Genomic DNA, 19,032 nt, shown 5'->3' on the forward strand with positions numbered 1-19,032 from the left:
TTATATAAAATATTACCACAGTACATGTAATTATAGTTGGGTATCTAAATTTGAACTGTTAATTATCTTTAGCTAGCAATTTCATGGAGGATAATCATATTTCCTTCAGTTGAAAGTGAACATTTTAAGTAACAGATGAGCTATAAGCCACAGGTTTTTGGCAGTAATTGCTGCTGCTCCCCTATTTTCAAGATAAATCTCTTAATTAACAGTTGTATGGCAGTGTCTCCCTCAAATATTTCATCCTGTTAAAGAAGAATCCAGGGGAATAAGGAATGGATTTCTTAGATATGCAAGGAAAAAAATACAATCTCCTGTGGGGTTTATTGACTTTTTAATTCAAACTGTAAATATACTCAGGAATGGTTGTGTTTAATGCTTTTACCTCTTCTCTGACATATTTACCTCTCGGTACTCAATAACAAAGGCTGTTTGAATTCATGAGGGACTTGTGAGATGAACTCTTTAAAGTTTAGTTTTCAGGCTCTAATAATAAATCAACTCTTGCTAGTCTGTTAGAGGTTCGGATTATGTATAGGCGTCAAGCACACCTCCGGAAGACTGTTTTTTTTCTGAATTTATAAAAAATGTGGGGGTTTATTACATGATATTTCAATGTAAAGCAGTAGTTCCTCACTGGTATTTATCCTGCCTAGCAAACATGTTCTATGCATCGTCTTTTACACTGTAGCATTTAACACAATAAGAATTATTTGTTATGGTAGTAAATGGTAATATATTTTCTCCTTTTCTCTGCTTGATTAAAGAGATTAATCCCAGTTCTAGGGTGTACTCCAAAGGGACAGATAGCAACTTTATTTTTGCTCTCTTCAGAGGATCTAGACTGCATTGGAAACGAAGCTACCCACTTTCCAGTCCTGATTCTCTCAAGACAGTTAAAGTTTCTCTCGAGGGAGTTATTTACAAGTTTGGAGTGTGCATGAAATTCAGTATATTATAATGCGCAGCCACTTTCCTCTTGATGTTCTCACTTTGCTACATAAAGTGTGACTGAAGAAGGCTTCAGATTGCTTGCCTTTTTTTTTTTTCCCCTCAAACCCTTCTTCTTTACATGACCCCCCCCAATGATAAGTTCCTCTTGCGAATGGTGGATGGATCAGGCTTCACTGCTTTGCACTTTGCAGTGTAGCAGGAATAAATAACATTTTCCTATTCCTGCTGGGTCTCACAGCATGAAAAGAGAAGTAGAGATCTTCTATATAACCCTACTGCTCTGGATGTACATAATCTTGGGGTTTCCTTTGTTTCTTTTTGAAATATTTTGGGGGATTATTTGCAGGCAGTACTAACGCTAGTAGAATCCAGCAAACTCCTTGACACTGCCTACCATGCTGCATTGTGTGTTTGACAGAATCATTCTGATCCTCCATCAGATGATTGGAAAAAGTTTCTTTCCATCAAGGTCGTCTCTAACATGTCTTTTAACTGCATTTTACATGCTCCTCTGTATGCTTCTGCAATTCACTTCAAACAAATTTTAAATTAAATGCGCATCCCTGAAAGATTGATACAAATACTTAGCATGGTGAATAGAAGGACATGGAGTTGAGCAGGATGTGATCCGTTATCAAGGATACTACTGATGACATATGTATAGCAAAGCAGGAAGTAAGAAGTTGCCCGGGTCCAATGTGTGGGACTTGGTATATTCCAACATTGAACTGGAAAGAAAAAATTGCGCTAGACGGGGATTATTTGTAGCTAGGTATCTCATAAATCCCCCTATGGCAATGAAATGAAGAGCTGATGGTCTAAAACTTGTGGTTATATAGTGTATTGATACCGAGATCTAGCAGAAAGAGAAATTTATTCTCTGGTTATTGATAATTGACAGGGTAGTAGCTGTTTAATTAGTTCTGACCTGTTTGAATTAACCTGGCAACTCTTATCTCTTTTTTTTTTTTTTTTTTTTTTTTTTTTTTTTTTTCTCTAGAAACTAGAGGTATGGTATCAGGACTTTATTGCATAAAGGGATGCACATCAAATCTAACAAAAAATAATTCAGTCAACACTTGGTGTTCCTGATACCTGTAAGGAGGAGAGTATATTAGCCAGGGACCACACTAGAGCAGCACCATCATGGGTGTGTTCAAGGACCAGTTGCATCCTGATGTCATTCTGTCCTAGGTTTAAATCTGATACAAGTTCATTAGGTGGACCCAGTTCACCAAGTGTAATTGAGAAGCGTGATGATTTTGGCAGTGTGTAAAGAGTAAAAAACACACCAGGCAGAGAAAAGCCGTCTTTCTGCTCTGACACAGTTGTGTGAGCAGGGCTGAGTTTACAAGACAGCCTCTTGTAGCTTGCGTTAATGCTCAGGCTGCTTGGATTTGTGCGTGAATGCTGACCCCTTCTCCTCAAAGTGACTCCAGGATCAGAGCCCTTTTAGGCTTGTCTTTATTGTGATCTCAGAGAAGGGGGGTGTGTGTGTGTTCAAGGTTTCTGTCAGCAGAAATGGCAAAGCAGGCTATGAACAGGTTCACTTTTAAGACTTTTTGTAAATGGCGTCATTAGCTGAACAAATCAGAACTTAGTTCTTATGTTTTGGTAGCAATGAGATGCACGCTGAGACCACTTTAGATATTTCAAGTGTAATGAGGTGTCTTGAAGGGTGCATGAAAATAAAATATGTCAGGAAAAAACAAAAGAAGTTCAGGAGAATTCACTGTGACGGTCCTGCAAAAAACCCCTAATGAATAATGCTCTAATTACTTGCGTTTCAGATAATACAGGTCTATTTTTATTCTAACATGTCTCTGTCTCCAATATCTCCTTGTTTCCCCAAGTCCGTGCATACATTTGTGATTTTGTGATGTACTTTTCAGGTTGCTTCTGCTGAACTGTTCCTCTTTTTGAAAAGAAATTAATAAAGTTAAGCCAAAGGGAAGGTGATTGACTATCCCACTTGAAAAAAAAAAAAAAATTGCCTGTGATAATAAGCTCTAAACGTTCTCTGGGAATTGTACTTCTATAAAATGCTCTTTGAATTGAATTTCAGCATTAAAATTTATGCAACCATTTGGTATCATACTTTTTCCTTCAGGAAAGATAAATATTTCAGTCTTTGAACAGTGTGAAACTGAAAACGTTCACCATAGCCTTAGCTAAAATTGCAGTAGGCTGCTGTGCAATTCCAGTGATGAATAGTATGTGTTTGCATTTGGAAAATATACAGTAATCACTGCAAGCATAAAGCATTACAGACAAAGAGATGGATCATTTTCTCTGATTGTTACATAGGCTGTCTGAGTGGTTGTTTTGCAGTTTCATAATTTGTTGCCACTTAAATAAGTTGAGAATTTTTTCTTCAGCTCAAAAACTGCTTAGTGTAAAGAAGACATGGATTGTGTGCTTAGCAAAGCATCCGTTAAAGCTTGAGAAGCTGAAGGTCCTCATGGGGTAGTTTAATTTCCAGAAAACACCCACAAAAGCAATTACATTTTTAATGAATAATTTACTTGGGGTGCTTTAGATCAGATTCTTGTTCACGGTTTCTCACATTAGGCATTTCAACGTGGTAAGTGGTTTGGTCCATACAGTTAGGTTTTTTAATTCACCTAGATCCCCTGGCTAGAGAAAACTGGATGTCAGGATGGAGTCTGCAGCGTCTCCAGATGCTACCATCTGCCTTATTTCTTCTGTAATATTTTTTTTTTTTTTTTAAAGAAGGTGATAGAAGCAAACTGAAAGATTGAGTCTTATGTAGTTTTATTTATTCCAATAATGATAATGCCTGGGAGGATGCTGGTTTTTGACATGCTTCAAGTGCCACTATGGTACAGTTTTAAAATGTGCTTTCCAGTAGCAGTTCCAGATACATACACACAACAAGTTGAAAGGCACTCTCTTAAGTTGGTAATTCCTAAACCACTAGGATATAAAGGTCAACAACACTTTTTTGTCTTCACACAGAAGTCTACAGCTATCTAGTTAGTTCTAAAACCCTACTCAATTGGGGGTTTTTTTGGCTCTTCCATTTTTTTACCCCCTACTGGTTGCTCATTCATCAGAACTGCAAGGCTTGGACCGGGTACCTTTACAGAGTGCCGTTATCCCCTGCAGGTTTTTCCATGGTGGCAAGGTTCTGCACCCTTTGATGCAACTGCAGGATGAGGAGTTAGTACATAGACTCTGTGTGCAGAAGATATGCCAGGTTTTCATTTTTTTCTGTTAAGTATTTTGCTCGTGTCATTGCTGTAACAGTAAATAAACATGCTCAGATACCCCCTTTTGCTTCTACCTCAGTAGGTGCTTGTAACAGAGTGCATCAATTCTGCCTGTGCTTGATTGTTGCAAGTGGGAGCAGCAGTTCTTGTAGGAAAACTGTTGGAGAGCCTTTAGTGATTTTTTTGCCTACATAGCAGTGTTCATATTTCTCTTTCTATTGTAAGCGTTGTACTGAATCTGATCCTCAGATGAAGGTGGCCCATGATGATGGTGGTTTACCATTTTATCATGGTTTTGTCAGAACTTCACCAGGTGGCTGGCGTTACAAGTCCTCTTGCATCCAAGATAATTCTGCTCCTCTGTCTTCAGAGTATTTCTCTGAAAATTATACTTTATTGAAACTCATTCTGGTGCTAAGTGGATCATACTTACTGGTGTGATATGTAGAAGGTCAGATGGAAAGGTCAGCTGGTCCCTTCTGGCTGCCAGCTGTGAACTTTTGAAGACTCCTTATTCAGCAAGCAAAGTAGGCAGCGTTATCTGCAGGGAACAAACCCAGCACACTTTGTGAACTGGACCGACCTAGAGTGGTGGCTTCAAGTTGATTGATCCAATGTGTAACTGGTATTCAAAGGTCTCATTCCAAGAGTGGGAATAGGGGATTCATTTTGATGGGCAGACAAAGACAGTGTGCTTGCTCTCTACTGCCCTGCAGGCTTGGGCCGTATGACAGAACTTGCAGTACAGTCTCTGAATGGTTTATACCCGTGTTGCAAACAGAATCAGACACCTGTGACTGGTAGGTCTACAGAACCAGGAGGCTTACGTTACAGAAAAGTGAAACAGCTAGAACAGGCGTAAAAAAAGGGAACAGAAATCATTTTGATTTTTCACAATCTGACGTTTATTTATGACTAGATACCATGACTATCTAGGTACTGTTAATATTATCTGGAGAGTGGGTATGCATTATTAAAGATTCTTTGTAGATTATGGTTTGAAATAAAGCCATACAAATAAAGCAACATGCATTATGAATCTCAGCTGCCTTCAGAATCTGTTCAGAAAGGTATAAAGATTTGCAAATCCAGGATTTTTACTGGTGTTTAAATAACCCTGTTGGCCCTAAACCAGTTACCTGGTGCTATCAGTAGAACAGGAAATGGAGTAAACAATAACGGGACAAATCCAGTGCCGCTTAAGGTGTTTTCCTCTAATTTCAAGTATTTTATCCCATTGAAGTTAGCTCATAGCACCTGTTCCTGTAAGACTTAAATTTTCCCTTTTCAGACCAAAATTCCCTTCATCTGTCTTCATTTCTTAAGAAACCATCGCTGCCTGATTTAAAGGGAACAGCTCAGTAACAGCTTTCAGCGGCAGAGGGAGAACCGTGAGGCAGCACAAGCCTTGAGCTAGGGCACAGACCCTGGTGCTCCAGGAGCCAGGTTTCATCCTTGACTGAGCAAATCCCTTCTGCTCTCTGCACTTCACCTTGCCTCCTTTGCCTTCGTATCTTTAGTTGCTAAGCTTCGTGGGACGGTGTCCTCTCTGTGTGTTTCCGTAGCACTTAGAACAATGATAACCTTGTCTCAGCTGCGATCTTGCAGAGATGCTACAAAGCAAATATTCCATTTTCAGTCTTTCAACGCATTTGCAAACTCTGCAGCGTTTTCTCAAGCCCTGACAGAACATGCGGCTTGTCTCGGGAGAGGTTATCCTGAGTTCAGCAACTGGTAGTGTCAGGGCTTTGATTTGAGTTAGGTACAGCAATAGTTTAAAATATCTGATTGCTTTATACTGTGTGATTCATTCCTTTCTCCTCTTCCAACACTTAAAATCAATTTTTTGTCTGAAATTTACAAAAAAAAAAAAAGTGTCTGAAATTTACATCAACCTCTATCTTGAGTTAACACTGTTTTAAACTAAATCAGACTGCTTGTCTTATTTTCATTTCTTTCAATGTCTCTGAAGAGGTCTGCTTGGTGTTGTATGTTGTTCTTGCCTTTATATAAACAGAGCTTGAATTTCTAATGATCTAGGAAGAAACCACCTTCGCAGAAGTATTTGTGTAGATAAGGAGCATTGCTTTGCTGATTCTTTGGAATCTTTCTTACGCAGAATGCTAATTTTTATTATAACATTAGGCAGTATGTAATACGTTAGGGCATGTGATGTGTGCATGTGTGTGTTTCCGTTTTCTTTGTGATAAATTGAGGTACCGACTCTAGCTGGTGCAGAAAAAAATGCTCAGGTATATTTTACTGATCGACCAATTCTTCAGTGTAAGTATTGCCTATAGGCCCAGGATTCCTGAAGAGTCAATTGTTTTCCTTAATGTTATTGACCGGCATCATTTTCAAAATACGGCCATCAGGCAGAGTTGCCTGCATGGAGTGCACAACAATCGAGTTGTCTTGAAATATATAGTTACCTTTATAATGGGTACTCCCACATCCCGGAGTGTTTCGCTCTTAATTCCACGTTCTTTTCTGCTGACTCTGCACACACTGGGGCTATTGGGCCAAGCAGCTCTTTCTGGATGTGCACGCTGCAGGGTGAGGGAAGTCAATCTTACAATATTGCAGTGTAAAGCTGCTCTGCAGAACACTAGTTTCATAGCCACAAGCTAGAGCATCGTTATATTACTTTTCCATCTTAGATTAGGCGTAAGTTCCCCTGGAGGAGTGTTTGCGAGTCTCTTTTCTACCTGAACTTTAGCTTAGAGGAACACATCAACCATCTAAGGCAAAATCTGCCTTTACGTCTGGTGCAAGTGTAGATCCTGCTGAACTTCCCTATTCATTCATAAGCACCTCCTTCTGGAAATGTGGCAGATCCTGAAAAAAAACAAATTCTGGGGCAATAATTTTTAAGAAAATATCACAAGTTTTGCTCTAAAGCCCATTTAGCTCAATCTGCTGCGGCTGTCCAACACACTGACAAGTGCTAGCAAAATTGCCTGGCAAATGCTAGTAATCCTGCGTAGGAGTCTGTGGAGCTGAACACCTACTCTATAGTTTGGGCAGTATTTCTTTAAGCCCTTTAAATTGCTAGGCGGTGTAGATTGCCTGAAAATGAAGCCACAAAGCACTTGATGCTTCTGCCTGGAAATACTGTCTTCAGATTCCAGTTCTCCTTCTTCTAAAGATCTAAAAAAATAATAAACTGAGATAGAAAATGGAAATATGAAAATAAAACTAATTTTTCAGAGGAAGTATTTGGACGTATTCATTCCAGGATTGCACTTGATATTGAATATCAAAGACAGAGTTTTACTCACTCCATTTACTCAACTGGAAGGTGGAACAACGCAGAGTAGCCCTGTCCTTGCAGTCTCAGGTAAGTTTAGACGTGTTTCTAGTTTCAAAGGTCTGCAGAATGGACAACCCCTATGTCTCCTCACGCAGATGCAAATGTGTGTTGTTAACCATCAAAAAAACCCTATAAAGAGCTGCAGATCTTTGGTGCAGATGCCACCAAAATTATTTAGTGCCACAGGGAGAGCACAAAAGAGAGCAGTGTTGTCTTGTCATATTCCAGTGGCTAATCTAACAAATGTGAGAGGCGCAAGACTGGAAAGAAGAAGAAACGTTTATTTGTTTTAGGTGTGTCAGCCTACCCTGGGTTCTAAGAGTTGGAGAGGATATTTGCAAAGGGAGGGCGTATTCCAGTTTTCTGAGCTATGTTGTCTCATAGATTTATGTCTTCTGTGGTGGCTGTAGCCTGGTGCTCTGACTGTGCATCTCACAGCCTGTTTCTGTGTACGACATGCTACTCTTTGGAAAATACAGTCATTTCAAGAATACCGTGATGTAGAAATGTCAGAAGAAATTATTTTTTGTCTGATAGATAGTCTGAAAGTTAAAGCAAGTTTATATGACTCTCAAAGGTCTGTACACAAGAAGGTAACCCAGTCTGCAAGAAATCTTCTATTTATTCAGGATTGTTCATTATATTTTAAGGTTTGCCTCCCACTGTCTTCTGACAAGTACAGAATCAGCACTGGTTGAAAAAGCATCTAGGAAACAATATCTGTGGTACAGTGGTTTGATGGCTAATCAGCATTCTGTCTTGCTCTGCCACAGCCAGTCTGAAGAAGTGATTTATCTGTGTGTTTGAAGATGAAATGCAAATCTTCAGTAATTGCATTCAAACAGCTGTGTAGTATAAACTTGCAAAACCACACCATTGTACTGTCAGCTAAAATTGACCATCCCATAGATTTATCAGCAGAACACAAATAATTACTTTATCACATCTAGCACTGGAGAACATGAGGAGAAGGGCATTTGAAAAGCCCTAGCAGGAGATTTGAAAAAAGATGCCTGTCCGACTCAGCACTGATGGCGATTTTACCATTAAGTTCACTCATATCAGAACAGAATTCTGTAATATGAATGGACCTATGACCTCTTATAGAGGTGCTTAGATATCACAAACATGAAAAGTATAAAGGTAGTCAGAAAAAGGATTTCAAATGCTTGGATAAATATAATTTTGCTCTCTGTGGTTTATGTGCTTATGTTCTATTTTGATCTCTGCAGTCAGCAGAAAATTTGAGTATGCTATCTGTGGAGAAAATAGATGTCTTTCACAGAGGCACATGTTCAGCCACAGCACTAACTTTCCTACAGCCAAAACTAAAAATCAAACATTTTTTACAAAAATTAAAAATGCATATAAAAATAAAGAAATCCATCCAGTGTCTCTCTGGAAGGTGAACAGCTGCAAGAGCAAAGAAGTTCATTATAGAAACTTGGAGCCTGAGTTCTGTCATCACTGCCAGTTGTGCATGTTCTTTAGAAATAGGATAATGGAACCTAAAAATCTCATTTAAGTGTAATTCAGTGGCAGTCCAAAGTGAATCCTTTTCTGCTTTGAACCTCAGCTTTTTAGAATAGCTCTAAAATCAGGAAAGATGTGCTAAAGGTTAAGCATGAAAGGACTTTTGTGACTCAAGTTAAAAATTTGCCTACATTTTTAATGTGCAAATAAAATCAGGGATTCTTTCCACAGCTGATGTCTCCCCCAGAGGAAAAAGGTAAATTGCTAAAGGGAAAAAAAATAAATTGTTGTTGGATAGATGAATGTCTAGAGGTACCACTGTATTTGCAGACATGTCAGATGATGTGAAAGCTGAGTATCAATGAGAAGGAAGTTCCTTTGCTTCGCAGTGTTCGCTTGCCTGATTCCTTGCATTGCACATAGGTAACACTGCTGCTGTGGAAAACATACGTATGTCATGGATCTTGTGGGACACTACCCTTTCCCATTCAGCCCCAAAGAACAGTGGGTTTTTTTAAGTTTGTAAGCATGATTTCTGTAATAAAAAAACCAAAACAAAACAAAACAGCCCCCTCACAAAAAAAAACAAAAAATAAACCCAAACCAAACCAAGAAAACTCTCTACCTAGGCTATTTGCTACATCCCTTTTAAAATACTCGGTTATAACAGCATTGTTATATGGTTACATGGGAATCGCTGTTTAAATTGTGAAACTCCCTTGATTTTTTTTCAGATGGGTCTTCTCAACTTACCTTAGCTCCTAATATCACCCTAGAAAATCCAAGACTTTTCTGCAGTAGAAGGATCCTGCTGTCACATCCTAAAGGATCTTAAGGGATAGTGTTAACGACAAAATACTGTAATTATGTGTTTCTCTTTCAGTTGCATTTTCAGGCCTTGGCTTTACCACGTTCTACTTAGCCGGAAAGTTACACTGCTTCACGGAAAACGGCCGGGGGAAGAGCTGGAGGCTTTGTGCAGCAATTCTCCCACTCTACTGTGCCATGATGATCGCCCTGTCACGTATGTGTGATTACAAACATCACTGGCAAGGTGAGTTACAGTGATACTTTTTTCTAAGGTTTTGGGGGTTTTTTTAGTAGCCTTGTATTGCTTTGATTCTATTTTTTTTTTTTTGGGGGGGGGGGGTGATTAAATCACAGGAATTAAAAAACAATAGTATGCTATAGATTTTCCTTGCTCCTGGATCGATGTTGAGGGTTTCAACGTCTGAAAATACTTCAGGGGCCCTTTATTGCTCTATATTTTTATATAGACAATGTACATTATCATATTTATATACAAATCTAAGTTTGTGGGGTTTTTTTACATCATTTTTTTACAAATGTACACCAGTGCCATAGCTCTCCTGGATGGATCGATCCGGCTGTAGGCTGGATCTGGCCCTCAGGGTAGCTCTCTCATGTGGCTTAGTCCTTCCCACTGCTTTTCTGGGTATCTGCTATGTACCTGTTGGGTACATGAGTGACTGCTCATATGTGGTTGCATGTGCATTAGACTAGACTGAAGCGTCTGTGTGTAGCTACTCATTGCAAACATGCACTCAGCCGTTTGTCTACGTTCTGGTCATTTGATGCACGATTCTATGGTTCTATGATATAATACACTGTTTTTCATGCAAATCATACTACCTTGGGCATGGGGTGGGTTTATGGCCCCTCCTTGAGAAGAATAGAAACATTGCATACCAAGTTACATAGCACAGGCTGTAACAGATTCTGCCCACACTGAAAACCTTGCTGCAAAATTCGATGTTTTCTGTTTTCTTAATTTTTTTTGGCCAAGGTTGTAATTGCTCCCAAGGTGCCCATTCCACACTTTCCAAAGTCAGGAAAGGAAGAAAAATACTTAATCTTCTTGTTACATACTATTAACAATTATTTTCCATAGTTTTGGACTGCAGATATATCCAGGCTGATGTTTTGTTACACTGACTAGGTGTTAGCGTGATGGATTCAGTATGAATAGTTATTAAATTGTAACTGCAATTAAATGCTGAATGTATTTGGTATGGATGAATAGGTCATTGGAGCAGCGTGCAATGTATTTTTTGATCATAAATTACATCCACAAAGCTAAAGAAACATGCCACACAATCTTAAATCTTATCTTTGCGAGGGAATGACAGTTATTGACAAGGTGGAAGATGGTTTTAAAGACTTAACAGCAGTATTTGATATGTGGGTGAGTTATATAAAATGTCTGTTTGTGGATGAACCTGCATCCTTAAAAATGACATGTAATGAACAACAGGGGATATTCTTAAGTGAAGCATCAGCAGTCTGAAGGGTGCTTAATCCTACTCTCTTTTTCATTTATTTCTTATTGTCTTTGGTGGAAGCTCTGGATATTCATATTATGTGAGCATTCTCATGTAAATGAGGCATTGTTATAATACAATTTAACTAGAGCAGATACCTTTCAGCAGGTTTCTGAGTGAGGTTGAATTAACTAGCAGTGACCTCACAGCTTCAGGGCTATGCCTCAGCATCCCCGCTTCCCTCCCAGTAGGCACTTCTGGCGTGCAGCGCCAGTCAGACCAGCCGTGTCTCTCACAGGAAAACTGTTGTCTCAGAGTCCTTTAACATTTGGATGTGAGATGTAACTGATGTAGGAGGCTATGCTGTTCATGAACTATGCACTTACATGACAAAGTTAGAATTCTGTGACTTCATTCTGTTACACTAGAGTTATATCATGCCTTACCCTCCCACACCGAGTCTTTCAGACACGGACCTGGTGGACAGTCCGGTCGGTTGCCCACATGGCTTCCCTCCCGTGTCCACAGCCCAACTCACTACTGCCCAGCAGCGTCCACACTTCCACTGTCAGAAACCCCTCCTGGCTCTTAGTTCTTGTACCATTTCTTGACCCTCTTTTTTGCTGCCTTTGCAGGTGCCTTTCTTCAGTCATGTATCCTCCTAAGTAAACCAGCCTGTGATCGCTTTTCCCCAATTTGTCTCCGTATTCCTATCAGAAATACCAGACTTGGTACATCTGATCCTGTTATGTAGGTCATCTTGGCTTTGCGCGGTGTTGCTGGTACAGCACTGCTGGGCTGGCAAATTAGACTCTTCTCAAGGTCCCGAGTGCTCCTTTCAATGGTCTGGTTCATACTGGTTACATATTGTTTGCCTGTTTTCTAAGGCTGTGGCAGGACGGGTGGGCCGGGGCTGCGGGGTGCCTGGCAGAGCCCCCTGCCCATCGCTGTCCACCTCAGCCAGGCCGGGCAGCGGGGACACGGCGGGAGGCTCGGGGGCTGGGGTAAGGATGGGGACATCCCTCGGTTACTATTCACGAGCAAAACAAACTCTACTTGGAGAAATTAGTTTAATTTATTACCAATCAAAATCAGGGGGCTGCTGGGGCATCGCTGCTGCGTGGCCAGGGGCCCCTCCTGCCCACTCCTGCCCGTGGGGCTGTGCCCCCTGCGCCACCGCATGCCCCTCTCCGGCTGCAGCTTCTGTCATTCAGCAACTTGTTCCCCTTCTTATGTTATCATGTGTTATGGTGGCTTTGTGATAAAATCTAAACTGTGCTGCTGGGAATGAACAAGGACCATCAATATAACGTCCAAGACTTAACATACTGTAAGTGAAATATGGAGTTGGAGCATCCTCACATTAAAAAGCCATCAAGGAGGCTCAGAATGTTAGTGTTATAAGTACTTTATGATCTCCCTTTACTTTGGCTGGAGAACGTAATATTCAAGATCTTTGTGTCAGCACTGGTGAATATTAGGATATTTTATTATATCCTGGTATATATATCATAGTTGTGAATGTATTCACTGCTTTTAAGTCCCTAGATCTCTATATAGGCTTATAACTCTGAAAACGTTAATATGCTCTTGAAAGAAATGAAAATTCTGTATGAAAAAAGTAAAGGTAAATACCGAGACTGAACGAATACTATTTTTCCTTTATTGGCAAAGGAAAAAAAGAGAAAAAGAAAAAGAAAAAAAATGGAAGCTGTGGCTACCATGATACCATGAGCTCAAACAAAACACAGAATGTTATCTTCAAAAACAGGAGTCAAAATAGCTGCCTGTGTGTTCGCTCATTACCCCCAGTCAAGGTCAGTAAGCTACAAATCTTTGGCATAAATCATGTAGAGAATTTGTGTTGACGTGGTGCTCAAACTGAGGCCCAGAATTACATCATTTGCATGTAAGTATTTTGAAAGAACTTATCTAAGCAAGTTTTCAGCAAGTCTTGAAATACCAGGGAACTCGTAGAGTACTGTCAGAAATCTGGTGGTTTTCCATGATTAAAAATAGTAATCCCAGGCTTGACCTCATTGTTAAGCAAAATAAAAAAGCAGCTGGAACAGTATTCAGGCAACCACAGTTAAAGGAGGGTAATCTGAGAATTGCAATCAACACAGGCTTATAGAAAATGAATCTCACGGTAACTAGATTTTTCACAAGTTGATCGATGCTGTAGTAGTAAACTATAGTGAAATTTCTTGCCCGTGGTGCCTTTTATACCATGACAATTTAATAGGGATAGTCTGAATGGTACAAAATCAATCAGCTTCCAGTATGGGAAAAACAGCCTTGTCTGCTTGCAAATACTATGTCCACACAATCACCTTTTAAAATCTTACTTGAGTCTCTATTACATTTGTTTGCGATAGATTTCTTACGTCCTTTTGCATGTCGAAAGAGAATATAGGATTAGAAGGGATCTCCTAGGTCATTCAGTCTAGTCCTCTTCCTCAACAGACAACTGTGACTTATAATCACATTTCATAAATTTATCCATCTCAATTTTAAATTTTTTAGGTTTTCTTGCCCTAGCTAGTCCTGTCAAAAGGCTCTATTTATTACCTACTGAAAACCAAACCACATGCCCTTTGTTCTAATATATACTAGACTGACAAATGAGGACATTTAATGTGTATTTAAGCATTTTAGACAAAAATAATTTGTATTGATTTACCCTTCTTTGTCATTGAATTCAGTGATTCACCATTTTTATTATGCTGTAGTTGCTTTTAGCCGAAAGTAAAATATGGAAACACAGGTATACGCAGATGATACGGTGCTTAGTAAGTCTTGTTATAATAAAACGTGGTGTCAAGTCATATTCTAGCCAGTGCCTTTTGCCTCACTTCATTATGGTTTGTGTTCACATCTGAGGCTTTCAAAGTCAGTGTGGATTTTCAGTGAAATTTTGCTCTGGTTGCTTGAAAATGAAACACAAGATCAGGCACTCGAGTGTATATTAGTAAGAGGCAGGGAGAACCTGGCAACAGAACGAATCCTCTTACCCTTCAGGCACTTGGCGGTTCCCATGGAAAGCTTAAAATTGCCTCTGTGTGAAAGCTGCAAATATCTCATACAATGGCCTTATTTTATCTCCTTCTGTTTTCTGATAGAGTATGGGATAGCAAAGAGCATCTGGGAAAGATTTTCAGAAGGTGGTAAATCAGTTACCAGGCACGTTTAGTCTTTGACCTTTCCAGGTGCTTAGGAAGAATTCACCCTGCTTGAAATTGCTCTTGACACCTGGCTTGGTCAGGGGCCTTTCAGGACCTGCAAGTGAAATGGATTGTCCTAGCTGCAGTGGCCCACTTCCTGAAGGAAGGTCATTTCCCATCTTACATCCTACCTGCTCCCTGTCTGCGCTGGCGAATGCCTTCTGGGACGTGAAACCGTCAAGAGCAGATCCAGCACTTTAGCTGCCGGTTTTCCTGGGGGTGCTTGGGCAGAGGCGAGGATCAGGCTGCAGTCAGTGCACTAGTGCCAGCTGTACCTGTCAGCAGGAGAGCTCTGGATGCTGTAAATGGCGTAGTGCACCTCTGTTGTTCATAATGGAAAACTTGGGGGTGGTCACTGTAAATCATGGCAAACGGGAGGCAGGTACGTGGTTGCCTACCCACAGGCATTGGTCAACAGTGATCTGGGACATCATGAATGTTCAATGCCCCATGGAGACCGTTCTGTTCCCCTTGTTCATCTCCTGAAAGGTAGCCAACCATCTACATTTTGGGTATTCAAAATGTTGGTGATGTCCCCAACAAAATACTGATTTTATATGTCCTACATGACTGTGATATTCGGTTCCCAATTCTTTATGGAAATTTAAAGTTCACATTTTCTGGGTTAAACTCTTCCAAATGAAATAAATGGTTTTAATTTACAGTTATCACTACTGGCTGACCTTTCTGTGGTAACATGCTTCTGCTTTTCTTGCTCTTCTTACCTAGATGCTTTCGTTGGAGGGATCATTGGCCTCATTTTTGCTTATATTTGCTACAGACAACACTACCCTCCTTTGGGTAACACAGCTTGTCACAAATCTTACGTCAGCCTGCTAGATCAGAACCCTGTGAAGAAAGAAGAGAGACCTACAGCAGACAATGCAACTGGCCTGCCTCTAGAGGGAATAACTGAAGGTCCTGTATGACTTCAAGAAACGTGCAGAATGAACTTTTAGCCTTCTCACATTTGCTCCAAACTGGTCTCTTAACACAGTGTTTCTTACTGTACCTTTTTTTCTTTTGTTTCTTTGCTTTTTATAAAGAGAAATCAAATATTTTATTTTCATCATACTTTTAAATTTTTGGTTCATATTGACTTGCTGAATTATCTGTTTTTAGTCTACTGCAAACAGATAGGCTACTTGAGGGAAGGGGAACAAGCATTAACAAAAACAATCCCACTTAAAAAATAATTATGAGAGTAATTTTAAGAAGACGTTGTTGAGGATATATAGTAGATCTGGAAACAGATTTTCTAAAGTACTCAGAATCACCTAGAAAGTTCTGGTCGTCTTCAGCACTCATTGATTTTGATGAGTGGTGAGTACACACAGCACTTTTCATCAGATGTTGTGGCCAGCCATTTCTTTATATAATTTGATAAGTTAGGGTGTCATCCTTATGTTTATCTTGTTGTCTTCACATTAAAAAAATCTCCACATGCTGGTACAACTTCATATTAATTGCCAAGTTTTGACAAGGTCATTCTGAGCTACTAATGATCAAGCAGCCAAAAGGTATGAATGATTAAGTGTGTGCAAGAGCCAAGCCTCGTGCATTAGTAGTTCCACAGGGTGATTCTAACATTCAAGAAATTCCACGCTGTTAAAATTATAAAGTTTACAGTAACATACGTTCATAGGATGGGCTAGAAACTTGGTATTACATCATTAACAATTTTTTGAGAGCTCTTGCAGTAATTACCATCAAAACAAAATGAAAGAAAACCCATGACACTCAACAAGCTGAAGTCCTGAACACAAATTTTTATAAATCCTAAAACTGTGAGGACAAAGAAACACTACGTTTTCCGTGAATCTCGGTGTGCCATATTCATTCTTGTGTAGTGACTCACTGCAGCATTGGTGATCTAAAGAAATGCAAAGATTTTCATTTGTGACTTCGGGCGCACAACCGTGAATGCTTGTGGTGGTCTCCAGCACTGCAACATACCCAGAGGAATGCCGGAGACAGCTTTCCACTAGACCCATTCCACATTTTCAGCTCATCACCTTCTTGAGTATGGTGTTTGCAAAGGTTAGCTTGGTACCTGAACTTGAAACTCACCTGAATCAAAACACTGTTGGTACGGAGAAGATTACTGAGTATATGGCTTTAGTTAATTTATTATTGGTAGGATCCTGTTTTGTTATGTATGCACTATGCAGTATACATCACATTCCTGTGAAACGATGTAACTTTGGGTGGCAAAATGTCAGATTCCAGAACTCTTTTTTCTTAGATGTCCTGTAAAAATGCAGGCAAATGTTCCAGACCACATCTTGGCAGCTGAACATTTCTTAGCTGGAGCTGCTGGTTAATCAACAACCATTATTACGGTGCTTTAGACTGGAGGAGACTGCTGCCATAATTATAATTTATGTGTTCCTGTTGGAATATGTATTGGCCTTGTAGGCATTTTGTGATTCAGACAGCTCAGTGTCTTTATGTAAGGCTTGTCATTCACTTTTCTCAAAGGTAAGCTTTGTAGATTTTTTGAGAAGAGCTACTTCCTGATTGGCAACACTTGAATTTTGGTAGAAGGCAAGTAAATTGGGATCCCCTTAAAAATAAATGTAATAATTGTGTGCAAGGGGATGCCACCTTGCTATTATAAACTTATATGATGTTTGGAAATAACATTAAAGAGCAGAATGTAATAGGCAGGAACCTAGGAGGGTTCTGTAGCAGTTAGGCCTGATCTACTTGTAAAACTGGTACCAGCTTGCCTGTGTCAGTTATGGGTAGGTTTTTTACTGATAGTTACAGTATTCTGACCTCTAGAATAGAGACAGTTACCCAAACATAACTGTGGTTTTGCTGGCGTATATATGCTAGTTCACAAAGCTAGCGTCAGCAGAGTAAAATTATTCTGGCATTGCATTTGCACTGGATTTGACAGAACAGTCCTCTAGTGTAATTGAGGTCTTATTCTAGAAACCCACACAGTTTAGTGGAGGTTTAATCTTTCTATAAAGTTTTTAAACCATCCTACAGAATTCTGTAACAGGGATATCATTTTCTATTACTTCATACGGGAGGATCAGTGAAAGCCCTAGAGTAATGGTATCATGTCTTTACGTTGTGTAGGGCTTGGCCATTAGCTTTTTCTTTCAGCAGGAACCCTAGTCTTCCAGGTTATATGCAAATGTTAAAAAAAAAAAAATAATCCTAAATCAAAATCAGAAATTTAATACTGATGCATAGAGCGTTTTGCATGTTTTTATATAGATCTGGCTTATTCTCAAAAATAAGTGGGGCCTCCTAAAACTGTGCTGTATACATTCCCAGTATTTTAATGGCTTTTGATACAAACAGGCTATCTTCTTTGGGATGGAGAAAGCTTATACATCCCTCAAATGAGTAGTGGCTGCTAAAAGATTGGAATATGAAGTGTAATGCAGCATAAATACTTACATTGCAAAAGTAAATGGTGAACTTTGCAAAGCAGTAAAGAATAACGTATTTTAATGGGAATAATTAAATTGAAAGTCGTAAAATAAACAATGTAAAAGCTTTGATTGTAATGTAATTAAAATTATGAAAGAGTTAATGAAATGAAACTTACAGAGGGATCTGTAGGTGCTGTAATTACCAATGCAGAGTCAGTGTAGGGAAGGCATTTTCGTGGATCAATGTATTTTAATCTCATGCTTTCTCAATGTGAAGGAAATGTAATGTTGTAACGCACCAATAAAACAACACATGAATGTGGGTTTGTACATCTGTGTGTTATCATTTTTTTAAAGAATAAAAGTTACCAACTTAATTTCATTAATAAATCACGTGGAGCATTAAAAAAAAAAAAGAAAAGAAAAAAAAAAAAGAAAAAGCTGTAATATGACTTAATTATTGATAAACAGCAGTTCCAAAAATCATTATTGATACAACTAAAATGGGACAGCCTTTCTCCTTTAATCAAACTATGCTATCCGACTTTTATCCAGGAGAAAGTACAGTGTAAATCTGCAAGGTTGAAAATTTTGAAATATTTGACCAGCTAAACTGCAACAGGTCCGTTTCATCTATTAAGTTCCATATCTCAAATGATACTAGGAATGGCATATTTGATAACAAATGTGGTTAGACTAGAAAAGGATAGCAAAATCTAAACAAAACCAGCAGAAATATCCTGAAACCAAGAGAAGCATGAGACTGCAAACCGGTCAGCAAAATGTCCCCACAAGGAATGTGTATCTCAGGCGATGTGTTTGGAATAGAGCTGGAGCGTTTATGCCGATTCAGTCTCAGATTTTGTTGTGTACAATTTAGTCTGATTTAGCCCTCTAGTCTTTCCCCATGCATACAGCAAGTTCTTTCTATTTAATGTGGAAAGAGAACCTCATCTTCCTTCCTTCATTCCATGGGAAAAAATACCATGCTATGCATGGTAGGGCGGGGGGGGAGCCTTAATTTTATGTTACGGTACTAAAATTGCATTGACTTCAGTGGAACTGCTCTGGATCACTAAGCACATCACATCCAGTAGGTGGAATAAAACTTTCACACAGTTTTTGCTCGCACTCTTACATTTTTAAGTATAATTAGCA

At 39.3% G+C, this 19,032-nt stretch overlaps 1 protein-coding gene across 1 annotated transcript in view; it reads left to right on the forward strand.

The window, feature by feature from the left end:
* Positions 1–18,204, forward strand: part of PLPP4 (phospholipid phosphatase 4) — a 66,167-nt gene extending 47,963 nt beyond the window's left edge. The window contains exons 6-7 of the mRNA XM_056352826.1: positions 9,857–10,027; positions 15,209–18,204. Coding sequence (XP_056208801.1) covers positions 9,857–10,027; positions 15,209–15,408 — 371 coding nt within the window. The 3' untranslated portion in view covers positions 15,409–18,204. The remainder of the gene's footprint in view (positions 1–9,856; positions 10,028–15,208) is intronic.
* Positions 18,205–19,032: the final 828 nt, after the last annotated feature.

Source organism: Falco biarmicus, chromosome 9 (genome assembly GCF_023638135.1).
Source record: "Falco biarmicus isolate bFalBia1 chromosome 9, bFalBia1.pri, whole genome shotgun sequence".
Taxonomy (NCBI): domain Eukaryota; kingdom Metazoa; phylum Chordata; class Aves; order Falconiformes; family Falconidae; genus Falco; species Falco biarmicus.